This window comes from Staurois parvus, unplaced genomic scaffold (assembly GCF_062004578.1).
Source record: "Staurois parvus isolate SC_StPar_1 unplaced genomic scaffold, SC_StPar_1.0 ptg000475l, whole genome shotgun sequence".
Taxonomy (NCBI): Eukaryota; Metazoa; Chordata; class Amphibia; order Anura; family Ranidae; genus Staurois; species Staurois parvus.
In genome coordinates, this window is record NW_028318271.1 from 3,171,861 (window position 1) to 3,190,486 (window position 18,626).

Consider the following 18,626-nt stretch of genomic DNA (forward strand, 5'->3'; position numbering starts at 1 on the left):
AATAGAAAGTAAAAATGATAATTTTTTAGCTTATACTTTATATTGTAGACTTTTTAAATTTAAAACCTGGTGGTGATTAAATACTATCAAAAGAAAGTTCTATTTGTGTGAAAAAATGATAGAAATGTAATTTGGGTACAGTGTTGTACGAGCAGTTACCTGTTAAAGTGTTACTAAACCCACAACAGTAAAATCAGTCTGTATATGCAGTAAAGCATGCTTGTTATACTCACTGTGGAACTTAAAGGGTTAATACTCCGCATTGTGTAAAAAGGATGTTTGATCATGTCTTCTCTGATTCTCCCCTTCTTCTACTGCCCCCATCCATCTGCTGATAGAAAAGAGCCTTGGTGGCAAGCCTCACATGCTCAGTTTGGTATGTATTGCTCGAGAGTTTTTTTTTTCTTGGGAGAGTGCATGTGATCAGCACAGGGCCATTCGGCACTGTCCAGACAGAGGGTCAGGAGTCCTGCAGCCTGCTGGACACTGATAGAAGTCACAAGACTGCTCTAAATACTGATGAAAAAAGGTATTATAGCAGTTTATATTCACTAAAATAATTGCATTTCCATATTGTGTGTAATGTGGGAGAATATATATAGTGAATGCAGGGTTCTGGGTTTGGTAACACTTTAAAGTAGCATAGTGCTGAAAAGCATAAAATGGCCTGGTCATGAAGGGGTCAAGTGATTAACCCAAACTATTGTGGCCTGGATAGCTTATCATACAGACAGATGATATTAGCCAAGTAGTTCTGCAAACCCCAGTAACAGTTGCAAGATCTAATATGGCAAATGTTTTTGTTTTTTTACAGGAGCATACTTCTTTACTTTTAGTATGCTGAAGCATGAAGAGGTGGAAGATGTCTATGTCTACCTCATGCATAATGGAAACACAATAGTTAGCATGTACAGGTGAGTTTTCTGGACCTTTGCATTAAAGCCAGTAAAGTCCCGATTCCTACTCTACAGAAAAAAGGTTTATGAGTAGGCACTAGGACCTAAGTTGGACTGTTGGCACTGAGTGGCAATGCTTCCCCTTTCAGATGTTGATCAAAGCGGGACTCACAGTCATTGAAACATACTGGCCATTATATACTGTAGCTACATGCTCACTGTTAAGGCCTGTTATCTCAGCATATGCAGTCTTCCAGCACAAATGTGCTTAAAAATTCTGCGTTATCATGTGCTGACAAAAAAAGCTCATGATGAAACTTGTGAAACAGTGTGTCACAATGACCCATGTCCTTCAGGAACATACAACTTTCACAATGCCCACCAGTCAATAAGACATTATGATGTGCTTTGCATGGTACACTTTCTAGCCTATAGAAATCTGTTCCTACCATGAATGGCCCAGTTGGTTGCGCTTAATCTCAAGCCATACAGGGTGGTATCAAAAAGTTTCAAGACTAGTTTTGTAACACGCCAACAGATGGCAGCACATGGCCACATGCACAGTCACAGCGAGCATCAACCTTCATAAGTCAGTGTGTCAAAAGACATCGTCCTGTGTACATTGGGAGCTATGCTATTCTGACTACGTGCATTACCACATCTGCTATTTCATCATGGACAGCAAGTTGGAACAAAGGGCAAACGTGAAACTCTGCGTGAAACTGGGCAAATCTGTTACAGAGATGTTTGATATAATTCGTTAAGTTTATGGTGATGCTGCAATAAGTCGTTCGAGGTGTTTTGAGTGCCATGCGTGCTTCAAGAGTGAAAGAACATCATTGAAATACGACGAGAGATAAGGAAGACCTTCAACAAGCTCAACCCCCGAAAATATCGAAATGTCAAAACCATTCAGCAACTGTGCACGATGATTGTCTGAGAACAATCATCATCATTGTTGGCATTGTCCGTGTGTCATACAGAACAGTCCAGGCAACCCTCATGTGTGATTTAAACATGCACCGTGTTGCTGCTAAGTTCGTCCCCAGGCTGCAATGCTCTCACTTCCACACCCACCTTACTCACTAGATTTGGCTCCTGTAGACTTTACCCTCTTCTCAGAGATGAAGAACCACCTCAAAGGTCTATTTGATACGCTTCGAAAAGAAGACTTCCAGGACACATTCCAGAAGTGGCAGGAAAGCTGGGAGTGCTGTATTGCTGTGCAGGGGGACTATTTTGAAGGTGATAGTGTGTAAACGTAGATAAATAAAGTACTTTCTTGTAAACTGAACTAGTCTTGAAACTTTTTGATAATGCCTCGTATGTTTTCACTCCTTCCCTACTTGTCATTTCACTCCAGTTATATACTGAGCCTAATTATAACAAGCGATATTCAGACTTTGTCATGACCATGCCTGTTTGGGTGTGACAAGCACTGTGCCTAGAATCAAACAGGGACACATATATTTCATTAAGTTCTTGTGCATACAGAACCATTTAGATCAGTTTACCCTTCAGGTCCCGTGTTTTCTCAGCAAGAACAGCACTAAAACCTACCTTTTGTCACAGATGTAAGCCTTTTTGTCTAAGGCTGCCTATAAAGATGCTGGCTTCTGATTTAAGAGCCCAGTGAAAAGTTATGGAAGAGATAAGGATGCCCAAGGCCACTGAAGGGGATATTGAAACATATGAAAGCTCTCATTACCACTCGCTTTCTTGGAGAGTTCTGCAGCACCCTCCTGCATAGGATGTTGGGTAAATTTTGTTTTTTTTAATGTGACTCCTTTGTATTCATTGGAGCAGTGTTTGATTTCTTTAGGCTGCTCTTGGTTTCACATGCTGCAGGTTTGACTGCCCCCCCCCGAATTCTGGTAGCTTCTGGAACACACAGAGGGGAGGGTCAAATATGTAGTTTAATATTTATTGAGTACCAGCAATCTTTGGGAGGGGTGGCCTAGTAGGAGGTTGGAGAGGCTGATAAAGAGTGTGAACTCCAAAGTAGCTGGGTCTTCCTGTAGAAGGGATTCCACTGGAATGGGTGGGGGTGGCTACCCTCCCCCCATCCTTTAAGGAAATGTTTTACTAAGTCCAGTTGCTATTCATCAATGTCCAAGCTGTGGCAGAGCTGGGGGGCCTACACCTAAGGTTATCATAAACACCCCAAGTTTCACTTGAGAGATCCTGTTTGTAGGTCCTCACTAGAAGGCACATGGAGAAACCTGAATGGGAACAGCTGTTCCTTGGCCTTGTGAGTTCCACAAGATCCTGGTGATTGCGTGCTATTGGGTTGTCTGAGACAAGTAGGTCTTCTTTGATGGGGTCCCTACCTCTGGCCTTTCCCTTAGTCAATCCAAAGTGGATTGTATTCAAGACCAGCAGAAGGTTTGCTTCTGAGGGTTGTAGCACAGGGAAGAATATCCTCTTATTGCACCTTATAGACGGGAGTAACAAATACACTGCAGCCTCCCCTATTTTTTTTCTTTTTAATGATTTCATTTTGTTTCATTTAAATTTATTGTTATCACAAGTGGGATTACAAGCCCTATATGTGATAACATTGGCAGGTGACAGGTCCTATTTATGGAGGCATCAGCAGTCTATTAAACCCCTAATTTCTCTCCTGTCTTCCGCTGCAAATAGTCAAGCACAGAGTGTGGTTAATTAGCTGCTTACACAGCTACAGTAGCCAGGGAATAACAGCTTTGACCCAGAAGTGGCCAAATCCTTGTCGCTTTCAGAGTTCATTAGTTTCTGAGGCATTTTACTCTTCCCAGAGGGATGGAAGAGCTTGGGAGCCAACCCCTGGCTGCACTGGTGGGGGGTGAGGAAATGCACCTTTCGAGTCCAGTAATAGTTATCACTTCTACTTGTAAGCTGATTGTCAGCTGAAATAAGTGCAGTGAACTTGTTTTAACCCCTTGACTACCAGAACCTTTATAAACATACGTTGGTAGACAAGGTATTAAGGACCCATTCATAATTTAACACTGCTTTGTGGAATGTTAATGAACACATATTGTGGTACATGTTAACTCATGTTGCATCAAGAAGACCCTGTCCCCCAACTCCTTCATACAATAAACAGTATTTGCATCTAGGATAATATGCAGATCTATGTTAAGAACTTTGTAGTAGTTGCAATGTAGTTGCAAAGTCCTCATTATGGTACGCAATAAAAAGGCTGACGACCATTGCTAGGCACCACCCTAGATCAGACAGCAGCATCCCTAGGAGTCAGAGAACTGTGTACACATGTGCAGGGGCGGACTGACAACTCATGGGGCCCCCGGGCAACAGGGGATCATGGAGCCCCTGTGTCCTTGCCCAAACTCAAAAAAGCCTATGAAAAAGGTACCAGGGGCATCTCATGGGGCCCCCTACTGACCTCGGGCCCTCGGGAAGTGCCCGAGTTTCCAAATGGTCAGCCCGCCCCTGCACATGTGTGGTTCTAATTCATCCTCAGGCGTCATTGCCATTGTAAACACGGGCATAAGGTAGACCCTTTTACTGCTACTTGCACTGCATTTCTAGTGGCCTTGTCTGTTGTATGCATTGGAAGCCTTGCAGATGTAAACACAAAATAAATAGACAATGCAGCGCTCTAATATTATTATTATACAGGATTTATATAGCGCCAACAGTTTGCTCAGTGCTGTACATAATAATGGGAGACAGTACATGAGACAGTACAGTAACAATATGATTCAATACACGAGGGGTTCGAGGGCCATGCTCCTTGGAGCTTACAATCTAGAAGGGAGGGGATAGTGGTACAGGAGGAAATAGCTGTGGGGGATGGAGTGGTAGGAAGAGTGGAGGAGTTCAGTAATTAGCTGAGGGTGGGGTAGGCTTCCCTGAAGAGATAGGTTTTCAGAGTGCGCTTAAAGGTGAGGAGAGTAGGTGATAGTCTGATGGATTGGGGTAGGGAGTTCCAGAGGATGGGGGAAGCCCTGGAGAAGTCCTGGAGACGGGCATGGGAGGAGGAGACCAGGGACTAGAGAGTAGGAGGTCCTGTGAGGAGCGGAGAGTACATTTTGGGTGGTATTTGGATACCAGATCGGTGATGTATTTTGGGGCAGTATTATGAACAGCTTTATACGTCAACGTTAGCATTTTGAATTTTATCCGTTGGGCAATCGGAAGCCAGTGGAGGGATTGGCAGAGAGGAGTGGCGGATACGGAGCGGTTAGTAAGGTGGATGAGTCTGGCCGCAGCATTTAAGATAGACTGAAGCGGGGATAGCCTGCGGTGAGGTAAGCCGATGAGGAGGGAGTTACAGTAGTCGAGGCGAGATATAATGAGGGAGTGAATGAGTTGCTTGGTGGTTTCCGGGGTTAGGAACAGATGTATTTTGGAGATGTTGCAGAGGTGAAGTCTACATGAGTTTGTCAGCGAATGGACCTGGGGCTGGAAGAACAGATTGAAATCTAGGATGACACCTAGTACTCTGGCTTGCGGGGTGGGACTGATGGTGGTGTTGTTGGTCCTGACGGAGACCAACTTGTTATGAAAGCTATAATAATTATGTGATAAACAGAATTCAGTTGCTTGCAGAATGAAGTCTACTTGCCCCTGATTAATGAGAGCTTCACCAGAAGAAAGTGATTGAGGGCCGAAAGGGGGATGAAGGGGGATAGAAATGTTAGATCTGGTGATAGGGTCTCTTTAAGGCCGACCATTTAAATTTAATAAGCAGCCAATGCAATGCAAACCAGACAAAATAGGACATGCCCCATTGTTTTCCAGTGACGCTCACCACAACATACTCTACACATGTAGGCTGCCATTGCAAATCTCCTCCAAAAAATAACAAAGAAAAAAAAAACTTGTTGTGAGTGTCTCTGACTTTGGAGCTTTCTAAATCAAAGACCAAGAATAAATAAGAAGCAAGTGAAGTCTGACATCCTGATCTGCATGTTTGTTTTGGGGCAATCCCTGAAAAAGTATTAAAATCAGTTAAATTAGAATGAGAGCCAGGCAAGAGATATTTTCAGTAGAGCTCAGCAATGACAATCTGCCTATTCTTCTTCCTTTTAATTATAAATATATGAGAAAACTCGTGAAAATTAAGAGTAAAGTTACAATGAAATTCTGTAATGCATAATGAATGCTTTTTGCAACTATTTCATTGAGATATATAGTATATAATAATTATTATACATGGTTTACTTTGGTGTATTTTATTTTCACACAGCACAAAGCTTATATTTTAGCATTGAATAAAATAAAGCAGATTCCTTGGCTTAGGATCTATCATTAGGTTTAATGGTCATAAATTGCTTTTTTTCTGCAACAATGGAGCACGGTCTTATGTAAAGGTCTTATACGCCCTATATAATAGTCTCCATCTGTAAGTCCAGACAGTATGGAGAAATGAGCCCACTTCACTAAAACTGTAGGACTGCCTATACAGTGCATGTTACATGCATTATTCTCTCCACATATATCAAATATGAGTGTTGTATCATGGTCCAGCCTCATGCTGGACTGCATGTCTTCCACATACAGTATACAGCTTTTTAAAACGTGTCCCTGATCAAAAAAATGTCCTGATACTCTAAAACCTCGGGTTTAGGTCAATGCTCTTAATTAATTGAAAAAACCTTGCGAGCCAAGTAATAAATATCTATTGTTGGATCGCAAACTTTTTAACACATACAGTTGCAAGAAAAAGTATGTGAACCCCTTGGGATTACGTGGAGTTTTGCATGAATTGGGCATAAAATGTGCTCTGAACGTCATCTAAGTCACAACAATAGAAGAACACAGTCTGCTGAACATAATACTACACAAACATTAGATGTTCCCATGGTTTAATTGCACATAACATGTAAACATTCACAGTGCAGGGAGGAAAAAGTATGTGAGTCCCTAGCTTAATGACTTCTCCCAGAGCTAATTGGAGCCAGGAGTGAGCCAACCTTGACTCCAATCAGTGTGATGATATTGGATGTGTTGCTGACAGCTGTCCTGCCCTTAAAAAACACACACCTGTTTTGGGTTTACTGGTTTCAAGAAGCACTCTCTGATGTGAACCATGCCTCGCAGAAAAGAGCTCTCAGAAGACCTATGATCAAGAATTGTTGACTTGCATGAAGCTGGAAAGGGTTACAAAAGTATCTCCAAAAGCCTTGATGTTCATGTGTCCACGGTAAAACAGACTGTCTACAAATGGAGAAAGTTTAGCACTGTTGCTACCCCCCCTAGGCATGGTTGTCCTGTAAAAATGACTGCAAGAGCACAGCGCAGAATGCTGCATGAGGTAAAGAAGAATACCAGAGTGTCAGCTAAAGACCTACAGAAATCTCTGGCACATGCTAACATTTTTGTTGACATATCTACAATAAGGAAACCATTAAACAAGAATGGAGTACATGGGAGGACACCACGGAGGAAGCCATTGCTGTCCAAAAAGAATATTGTAGCACGTTTGAAGTTTGCAAAAGAGCACCTGGATGTTCCACAGCACTACTGGCAAAATATACTGTGGACAGATGAAACCAAGATTGAGTTGTTTGGGAAGAACACACAACACTATGTGAGGAGAAAAAAAGGCACAGCACACCAACATCAAAACCTCATCCCCACTGTAAAACATGGCGGAGGGAGCATCATGGTTTGGGGCTGCTTTGCTGCCTCAGGTCCTGGACGGATTGTTGTCATTGATGGGAAAATGAATTCCAGAGTTTATCAAGACATTTTGCAGGAAAACGTACGACTATCTGTCCGCCAACTGAAGCTCCGCAGAGGATGGGTGATGCAACAGGACAATGACCCAAAGCATACAAGTAATTCTTCAAAACAATGGCTGCCACAGCACAGAATACGCCTTCTGGAGTGGCCCAGTCAGAGTCCTGACCTCAACCCGATTGAAATGCTGTGGCATGACCTTAAGAGAGCGATTCACACCAGACATCCCAAGAATATTTCTACACTGAAACAGTTTTGTGAAGAGGAGTGGTCCAAAATTACTCCAGATTGTTGTGCAGGTCTGATCTGCAACTACAGGAAACGTTTGGTTGAGGTTATTCCTGCCAAAGGAGGGTCAATCAGTTATTAAATCAAAGGTTCACATACTTTTTCCTCCCTGCACTGTGAATGTTTACATGTTATGTGCAATTAAACCATGGCAACATCTAATGTTTGTGTAGTATTATGTTCAGCAGACTGTGTTCTTCTATTGTTGTGACTTAGATGACGTTCAGAGCACATTTTATGCCCAATTCATGCAAAACTCCACGTAATCCCAAGGGGTTCACATACTTTTTCTTGCAACTGTAACTACCAATGTGAATAAGCGTGAAATAAAGATATATAGTATTGCGCTCACAACCTTCCAATCTATATATATAGACAAATGAAAAAGTGTATACAATATACATAAATAACTAAATGAGTGAATATAAAAATCAACTCACATAAACGGAATAGTGAAAAATACTAAAAGTAAAATAATAAAATAATATTATATGATAATAATGTCCCACAAAAAAACATATAAGTGACTTTGTGCTGAAAAATCTTCTATATCTTTAAATAGGTGACTGCTTGTGCCTCCTCCCTCAAGTGAAGATGTGCGCTCACCTCATAGATAGCCTGCAATTAGGCTATTAAAGCTTGCGGTTCACCTCCTTGGAACCTACTTGTTTAGGAACTGATGTTGATAAGATAACCATTAAATGCGACATGTGCTGTAGAAAAGTATCCTCTCACTGGGTGCCACTCAGCTGTCTTCTTATTTCCATGTGATTCTCCATAAACAAGAAAATTCTGACATGGTGCTTTATCGTTTTAAAAGCTTTTAATGTGAAGCTGACAGGTGGCTCTCACATAAATCATATAGTGGTAGTACAGCTGATTCAGACCTCCGCTGGCTGTTGGAGCTGTGCGTTCGTGATCCGATGACCGGACCGACTCCCTCCGAGTGACGTGAACAGTCCCACCCCTACGCGTTACGCCACTAGTCACGTGGCTTCATCAGGGGGATATAATTGGTCAATCACTCGTGAGCTGTCGGCTTATAAAGCTCGGCTCCGCCATTTTGTTGGCTATCTAGTGGGGGCAGCCATTTTCCTATAGACATGTGGTGAATTGTAAATATCACTGTAGACACTATGCCCATCCCGGAGGAGTACTTAACGCCACTACTCCGCAGCCAGCTCAAGGACTAAGAATCGATTACTTTATAAAATAACTCATATGACAGATAGATATATAGAGAATACAAAATATTACCATATATATATAACAAATTAATATTAAAAAACTCATTAGTTTAATCTGGGCTGACCAAACCAATGAATATGAAATATCCCATATCATATATTTAATACAGAACAAAAAAATTTCATCAAATATAAAAATATTAATTAAATCAATGTTACAAAAACATTGATAATCAATATAAATAAAATAGCGAGTGTGATAAATTGAATAAGAAAATTAAAAATAAAAATAAAAATAAATATATAAATAAAATAATAAATCAACTTTAATCACAAATGTATAAAAAATCTAAAATATATATAGATTGGAGAGTGTGCCCAAGCCGATACCAGGCAGTTTGCATGTACAGAACCGCGAACAGCCATGAAGGCAGATTGACACCAATGGGGCGCTCATAACTGTGGGTGCGTGAGAGTCTAGCCCCATAGTATCGTCATGCATGTTCACGTCCGCACATGCACCCTGAATGGATACGGGTCACAGTACCCAATCTACATATCACTAATGAAACATGATAAATCAAAATCTTTATTTAATCCTCCTGGTGCTAGACTACCCAACTCATAAATCCAAAATGACTCTTTTTTACTTATTTCACGCACTAAGTTATCTCCTCTCCAATGTGAAAAATGTTTAGTGATACCCCAGAATTCAACTTTGTTTGCATCCTGATTATGGTGCGTTTTGAAGTGTACTGATAAGTGATGGTATTTGAATCCTATCTCTATGTTATGTATGTGTTCTTGCATGCGCTCTTTCAAGCTTCTCTTTGTGCGGCCTATATACAAGTAATTGCAGGGACATTTTAAAGCATATACTACTCCTGTACTAACACAGGACATAAATTGTTCTATTTTATATTGTTTACCATTCCTTGGATTGATGAAGAACTCTCTATGTTTTGGATTTGCATGTGTTTTCCTGCAACTGTAACAACGTCCACATTTATAAAATCCGATTCCAGTAAAGAAACTCAAAGTGGTTTTCAAAGTTTGGGGGGGTTCTAACACATTTTTAACTATTCGGTCACGGATATTCGGTGCTCTTTTATAAACAAACCTGGGTTGTTTTTTAACTACATCTTTCAAGGTTTTATCAAGTTGGAGTATATTCCAGTGTTTGTTAATAATTTTCTGAACATCTCTATATTGTCTATTGTATGGTAATATTATAGATAATTCTTGATCTTTGGTTCTGAATTTCTTATTCCCCTCTAATAATGAAGTTCTATCTATGAGTTCTATTTTACTTCTTTCATCCATTATCATTTCTTTTTTGTAACCCTTATCTACAAACCTTTGGACGAGTATTTGACTTTGTGTTTTGTAATCTTCAATATTAGTGCAGTTGCGTCGTAACCTATAAAATTGGCCCCTTGGTACATTTTTGATCCATGGTCTGTAATGGCAGCTATTAACTGGGATATATGAATTGCGATCAGTTTTTTTGAAATAGTTTTTTGTTATAATACCCTTATCTGTATTCATTAGAGTAAGATCTAAGTAATGTATTATTTCTTTATTGATGTTCCAACTCAATACTATATTTTTAACATTCGTGTTCAGATTCTGATAATAATTGGTCAGTGATAATATATCACCTTTCCACAATAATAGGATGTCATCGATAAATCTGCCATATAGTACTATATTACTATCAACATTAGAAAAGACTGCTTCTTCCTCCCACTTAGCCATATACAGATTGGCAATACTGGGTGCAAAACGGGCGCCCATGGCAACTCCCCTTATCTGCAAATAGTATTCGCCCTTGTACCAAAAGAAGTTATGACTGAGGCAAAATCTGATACATTTGACCAAAAATTTAATTTGTTTCTTAGAAAGAGTAGAATATTTATTCAGGGCCCATGTTGCTGCCTCCATTGCTCCTGCATGGTCAATTATAGTATAAAGTGAAGAGACGTCTGCTGTGCTTAAAATAAAGTTATTATTCTTTTCCACTGTCTGCAAAATATTAATCACATGTGTGGTATCTTTTATATACGCCCTTGTTTTCTCTACCAGGGGTTGAAGAAATTGATCAATATACTGTCCAATTCTAGATAATAACCCATCTATACCATTAATTATAGGTCTCATGGGAGGATCTTCTAAACTTTTATGTATTTTTGGTATAGAATACAAAACTGGTATCTTGCTAACTGAGGGTATTAAGTAATTTGCTTCCTTGTCATCCAAAATCTTTCTTTGTTTACCATACAATATTAATTTACTTAATTCTGTTTTATAAAATTTAGTGGGATTGTTAATCAATTTGCAATATGTATCAGTATCTCCCAACATATTGCTCATGGATTTCTCATAAGAATCTTTCGATAGTAACACTATTCCCCCCCCTTTGTCCGCTGGACGCACTACTATATTGTTTTTATCTTGCAAAGATTTAATTCCTTTCTTTATATCGGCTTTACCTTTGAACGTTTTTATTTTAAGTTCCTCTATATCTCCCATCACCATTTTCTTAAAATTATTTATGTGTAAATTATCTTGATTTTTAGGGTTGAATACTGATTTATTTTTCAAAGTACTATGTTGTATGTTCCCTATGTCCTGATGATTAGTATCAATAGGATTCTGTAAAAAATATTTTTTTAAATTTAATTTTCTTATGAATTTTTGTACACTAATATACGTTTCAAATTTATTCAATTTGTTGGTAGGCGCGAACTTAAGGCCTCTATCCAATGTTTTAATCTCTTCACTATTTAATGGGATACCACTTAAATTGTATATACCTTCCCCTAAGGATCTCTTCTCCTTTTCTTGTTTCCTTTTTCTTCCTCCTCTTTTTCCCCTCTTTCTGATCTTTCTATATTTTGTGTGGGATTGTAGTCCCATCCTAAAAAAGGATTAGGGGTTGAATTATCCTGTTGTTGATGTTCTAATGGTGAATAACTGTTGTGGACTGGAACATTATACATTTGATTATACGGTGGGGGATATCCCTGTGGTTTGTGATTAGGGGATTTATGATAGTTGGGTCTGTCAATCTGCCTTCATGGCTGTTCGCGGTTCTGTACATGCAAACTGCCTGGTATCGGCTTGGGCACACTCTCCAATCTATATATATTTTAGATTTTTTATACATTTGTGATTAAAGTTGATTTATTATTTTATTTATATATTTATTTTTATTTTTATTTTTAATTTTCTTATTCAATTTATCACACTCGCTATTTTATTTATATTGATTATCAATGTTTTTGTAACATTGATTTAATTCATATTTTTATATTTGATGAAATTTTTTTGTTCTGTATTAAATATATGATATGGGATATTTCATATTCATTGGTTTGGTCAGCCCAGATTAAACTAATGAGTTTTTTAATATTAATTTGTTATATATATATGGTAATATTTTGTATTCTCTATATATCTATCTGTCATATGAGTTATTTTATAAAGTAATCGATTCTTAGTCCTTGAGCTGGCTGCGGAGTAGTGGCGTTAAGTACTCCTCCGGGATGGACATAGTGTCTACAGTGATATTTACAATTCACCACATGTCTATAGGAAAATGGCTGCCCCCACTAGATAGCCAACAAAATGGCGGAGCCGAGCTTTATAAGCCGACAGCTCACGAGTGATTGACCAATTATATCCCCCTGATGAAGCCACGTGACTAGTGGCGTAACGCGTAGGGGTGGGACTGTTCACGTCACTCGGAGGGAGTCGGTCCGGTCATCGGATCACGAACGCACAGCTCCAACAGCCAGCGGAGGTCTGAATCAGCTGTACTACCACTATATGATTTATGTGAGAGCCACCTGTCAGCTTCACATTAAAAGCTTTTAAAACGATAAAGCACCATGTCAGAATTTTCTTGTTTATGGAGAATCACATGGAAATAAGAAGACAGCTGAGTGGCACCCAGTGAGAGGATACTTTTCTACAGCACATGTCGCATTTAATGGTTATCTTATCAACATCAGTTCCTAAACAAGTAGGTTCCAAGGAGGTGAACCGCAAGCTTTAATAGCCTAATTGCAGGCTATCTATGAGGTGAGCGCACATCTTCACTTGAGGGAGGAGGCACAAGCAGTCACCTATTTAAAGATATAGAAGATTTTTCAGCACAAAGTCACTTATATGTTTTTTTGTGGGACATTATTATCATATAATATTATTTTATTATTTTACTTTTAGTATTTTTCACTATTCCGTTTATGTGAGTTGATTTTTATATTCACTCATTTAGTTATTTATGTATATTGTATACACTTTTTCATTTGTCTATATATATAGATTGGAAGGTTGTGAGCGCAATACTATATATCTTTATTTCACGCTTATTCACATTGGTAGTTATGTGTTAAAAAGTTTGCGATCCAACAATAGATATTTATTACTTGGCTCGCAAGGTTTTTTCAATTAATTAAGACTCTTTAATACATACCAAACTTGCTGGAGACAATATGGAAGTATTTACTTATTTGGAAGATAGAAATATAGATATTGAAGCCATTTTTCAGGCTGATGATAAAAATGATGTAAATATTCATAATGTATTTAGACGAGCAGGACATATGATGGAGAAAAAGATTAACACATGGTGGGACATTATAACTAGAGATGAGCGAAGAAATGAAAAATTCGATTCGACTGATTCGGCGAATTCGTGGACAATATTCGATTCGAGTCGAATAAATTCGCTGTGAATTTAACTTAAAAAAGGGTGTTTCTAGGCTTCAGAGAGACTTAATATTAGTGCAGAACACTGTACCTTTAATTTAAATGCCCTTGGAGTCTGCTGGGGAAGAGAAATAATACTGTCTGTCAGTATGACATGCAGATGAGTGCCGTCGATCTTAGAATCACTGCACACTTCACTCCTTTGGCCAGTCACGGGGCCAAAACCAGTGTTTGGAGCCACAGTGTGGCGGTGGAGGCAGCAGCAATGGGAGGCCATACAGCAACCTATGACAAAATGGAAACCAGCAGGAGCGTGAGGAGACCTGAAAGTGGCACATGGCAGAGTGGGAGCAATGGGAGGCGGTACAGGGACCCAGGTCACACTGTGGGCCCAGCAGCAGCGTGACCAGGCGGTACGGGGGCCCATGGCCGATATGGGGCTTGGTGGCACCTATGGAAGGCCTGTAATCTGCCAGCAACCTATGACAAAATGGACAACCGCAGGAGTGTGAGGAGATTTCAAAGTGGCACATGGCAGAGTGGAAGCAATGGGAGGCCGTACAGGGACCCAGGTCACACTGTGGGCTCAGCAGCAGCGTGACCAGGAGGTACGGGGGCCCATGGTCGATATGGGGCCTGGCGGCACCTATGGAAGGCCGCTAATCTGCCAGCAACCTATGACAAAATGGACAACCGCAGGAGTGTGAGGAGATTTCAAAGAGGTACATGGCAGAGTGGAAGCAATGGGAGGCCGTACAGGGACCCAGGTCACACTGTGGGACCAGCATCAGCGTGAACAGGCGGTACGGGGGCCCATGGCCGATTTGACCTCATTCATCCCATAGTCCTGCCGACTCACGAATAGCGTGGCCTCCTCAAAGGGCCTGAGCAAGCGCAGGTGTCACACATGAGCTGACAATGGCTGACATCTAAGTTACACAGGGAGTACCTTTATCCGCTTTTAACATCAGGAAATCTGTGATGGCCTTTAGCTGTTCGTAAAGGCGGTCTAACATATGTAGGGTTGAATTACACCTTGTTGCAACGTCACAGCATGAGGAGTCGGTACGGGGGCCCATGGCAGATTACATGTCTGGCAGCAGCTATGTGAGGCCCGTAATCTGCCTGCACCCTATGTCAAAAAATTAAACACACCAGCAGTGTGAAGAGACCTGAAAGTGGCACATGGCAGCAGAGTGTGGCGATGGAGACAGCAGCAATGGGAGGCGGTACAGGGACCCATGAGAGACTCTGGACTTGGCAGCAGCATGAGGAGGCGGTATATAGGGGCCCATGGCAGATTAGGGGCCTGGCAGCAGCTATGTGAGGCCCGTAATCTGCCTGCACCCTATGTCAAAAAATTTAACACACCAGCAGTGTGAAGAGACCTGAAAGTGGCACATGGCAGCAGAGTGTGGCGATGGAGACAGCAGCAATGGGAGGCCGTACAGGGACCCATGAGAGACTCTGGACTTGGCAGCAGCATGAGGAGGCGGTATATAGGGGCCCATGGCAGATTAGGGGCCTGGCAGCAGCTATGTGAGGCCCGTAATCTGCCTGCACCCTATGTCAAAAAATTTAACACACCAGCAGTGTGAAGAGACCTGAAAGTGGCACATGGCAGCAGAGTGTGGCGATGGAGACAGCAGCAATGGGAGGCCGTACAGGGACCCATGAGAGACTCTGGACTTGGCAGCAGCATGAGGAGGCGGTATATAGGGGCCCATGGCAGATTAGGGGCCTGGCAGCAGCTATGTGAGGCCCGTAATCTGCCTGCACCCTATGTCAAAAAATTTAACACACCAGCAGTGTGAAGAGACCTGAAAGTGGCACATGGCAGCAGAGTGTGGCGATGGAGACAGCAGCAATGGGAGGCCGTACAGGGACCCATGAGAGACTCTAGACTTGGCAGCAGCATGAGGAGGCGGTATATAGGGGCCCATGGCAGATTAGGGGCCTGGCAGCAGCTATGTGAGGCCCGTAATCTGCCTGCACCCTATGTCAAAAAATTAAACACACCAGCAGTGTGAAGAGACCTGAAAGTGGCACATGGCAGCAGAGTGTGGCGATGGAGACAGCAGCAATGGGAGGCCGTACAGGGACCCATGAGAGACTCTAGACTTGGCAGCAGCATGAGGAGGTGGTATATAGGGGCCCATGGCAGATTAGGGGCCTGGCAGCAGCTATGTGAGGCCCGTAATCTGCCTGCACCCTATGTCAAAAAATTAAACACACCAGCAGTGTGAAGAGACCTGAAAGTGGCACATGGCAGCAGAGTGTGGCGATGGAGACAGCAGCAATGGGAGGCCGTACAGGGACCCATGAGAGACTCTGGACTTGGCAGCAGCATGAGGAGGCGGTATATAGGGGCCCATGGCAGATTAGGGGCCTGGCAGCAGCTATGTGAGGCCCGTAATCTGCCTGCACCCTATGTCAAAAAATTAAACACACCAGCAGTGTGAAGAGACCTGAAAGTGGCACATGGCAGCAGAGTGTGGCGATGGAGACAGCAGCAATGGGAGGCCGTACAGGGACCCATGACAGACTCTAGACTTGGCAGCAGCATGAGGAGGCGGTATATAGGGGCCCATGGCAGATTAGGGGCCTGGCAGCAGCTATGTGAGGCCCGTAATCTGCCTGCACCCTAAGTCAAAAAATTAAACACACCAGCAGTGTGAAGAGACCTGAAAGTGGCACATGGCAGCAGAGTGTGGCGATGGAGACAGCAGCAATGGGAGGCCGTACAGGGACCCATGAGAGACTCTAGACTTGGCAGCAGCATGAGGAGGCGGTATATAGGGGCCCATGGCAGATTAGGGGCCTGGCAGCAGCTATGTGAGGCCCGTAATCTGCCTGCACCCTATGTCAAAAAATTAAACACACCAGCAGTGTGAAGAGACCTGAAAGTGGCACATGGCAGCAGAGTGTGGCGATGGAGACAGCAGCAATGGGAGGCCGTACAGGGACCCATGAGAGACTCTAGACTTGGCAGCAGCATGAGGAGGCGGTATATAGGGGCCCATGGCAGATTAGGGGCCTGGCAGCAGCTATGTGAGGCCCGTAATCTGCCTGCACCCTATGTCAAAAAATTAAACACACCAGCAGTGTGAAGAGACCTGAAAGTGGCACATGGCAGCAGAGTGTGGCGATGGAGACAGCAGCAATGGGAGGCCGTACAGGGACCCATGAGAGACTCTAGACTTGGCAGCAGCATGAGGAGGCGGTATATAGGGGCCCATGGCAGATTAGGGGCCTGGCAGCAGCTATGTGAGGCCCGTAATCTGCCTGCACCCTATGTCAAAAAATTAAACACACCAGCAGTGTGAAGAGACCTGAAAGTGGCACATGGCAGCAGAGTGTGGCGATGGAGACAGCAGCAATGGGAGGCCGTACAGGGACCCATGAGAGACTCTGGACTTGGCAGCAGCATGAGGAGGCGGTATATAGGGGCCCATGGCAGATTAGGGGCCTGGCAGCAGCTATGTGAGGCCCGTTATCTTGCAGCACCCTATGTCAAAAAATTAAACACACCAGCAGTGTGAAGAGACCTGAAAGTGGCACATGGCAGCAGAGTGTGGCGATGGAGACAGCAGCAATGGGAGGCCGTACAGGGACCCATGAGAGACTCTAGACTTGGCAGCAGCATGAGGAGGCGGTATATAGGGGCCCATGGCAGATTAGGGGCCTGGCAGCAGCTATGTGAGGCCCGTAATCTGCCTGCACCCTATGTCAAAAAATTAAACACACCAGCAGTGTGAAGAGACCTGAAAGTGGCACATGGCAGCAGAGTGTGGCGATGGAGACAGCAGCAATGGGAGGCCGTACAGGGACCCATGAGAGACTCTAGACTTGGCAGCAGCATGAGGAGGCGGTATATAGGGGCCCATGGCAGATTAGGGGCCTGGCAGCAGCTATGTGAGGCCCGTAATCTGCCTGCACCCTATGTCAAAAAATTAAACACACCAGCAGTGTGAAGAGACCTGAAAGTGGCACATGGCAGCAGAGTGTGGCGATGGAGACAGCAGCAATGGGAGGCCGTACAGGGACCCATGACAGACTCTAGACTTGGCAGCAGCATGAGGAGGCGGTATATAGGGGCCCATGGCAGATTAGGGGCCTGGCAGCAGCTATGTGAGGCCCGTAATCTGCCTGCACCCTATGTCAAAAAATTAAACACACCAGCAGTGTGAAGAGACCTGAAAGTGGCACATGGCAGCAGAGTGTGGCGATGGAGACAGCAGCAATGGGAGGCCGTACAGGGACCCATGAGAGACTCTAGACTTGGCAGCAGCATGAGGAGGCGGTATATAGGGGCCCATGGCAGATTAGGGGCCTGGCAGCAGCTATGTGAGGCCCGTAATCTGCCTGCACCCTATGTCAAAAAATTAAACACACCAGCAGTGTGAAGAGACCTGAAAGTGGCACATGGCAGCAGAGTGTGGCGATGGAGACAGCAGCAATGGGAGGCCGTACAGGGACCCATGAGAGACTCTAGACTTGGCAGCAGCATGAGGAGGCGGTATATAGGGGCCCATGGCAGATTAGGGGCCTGGCAGCAGCTATGTGAGGCCCGTAATCTGCCTGCACCCTATGTCAAAAAATTTAACACACCAGCAGTGTGAAGAGACCTGAAAGTGGCACATGGCAGCAGAGTGTGGCGATGGAGACAGCAGCAATGGGAGGCCGTACAGGGACCCATGAGAGACTCTGGACCTAGCAGCAGCATGAGGAGGCGGTATATAGGGGCCTATGGCAGATTAGGGGCCTGGCAGCAGCTATAGGAGGCCCGTAATCTGCCAGCACCCTATGTCAAAAAATTAAACACACCAGCAGTGTGAGGAGACCT

At 43.1% G+C, this 18,626-nt stretch overlaps 1 protein-coding gene across 2 annotated transcripts in view; it reads left to right on the top strand.

Annotated features, from left to right (window-relative positions):
- The window catches only part of C1QTNF3 (C1q and TNF related 3), a 118,864-nt gene that overhangs the window by 57,609 nt on the left and 42,629 nt on the right, over positions 1–18,626 (top strand). For both annotated transcript variants that reach the window (XM_089689449.1, XM_089689448.1), the window contains exon 5: positions 815–914. In XM_089689449.1, the coding sequence (XP_089545575.1) occupies positions 815–914 (100 nt within the window). The remainder of the gene's footprint in view (positions 1–814; positions 915–18,626) is intronic.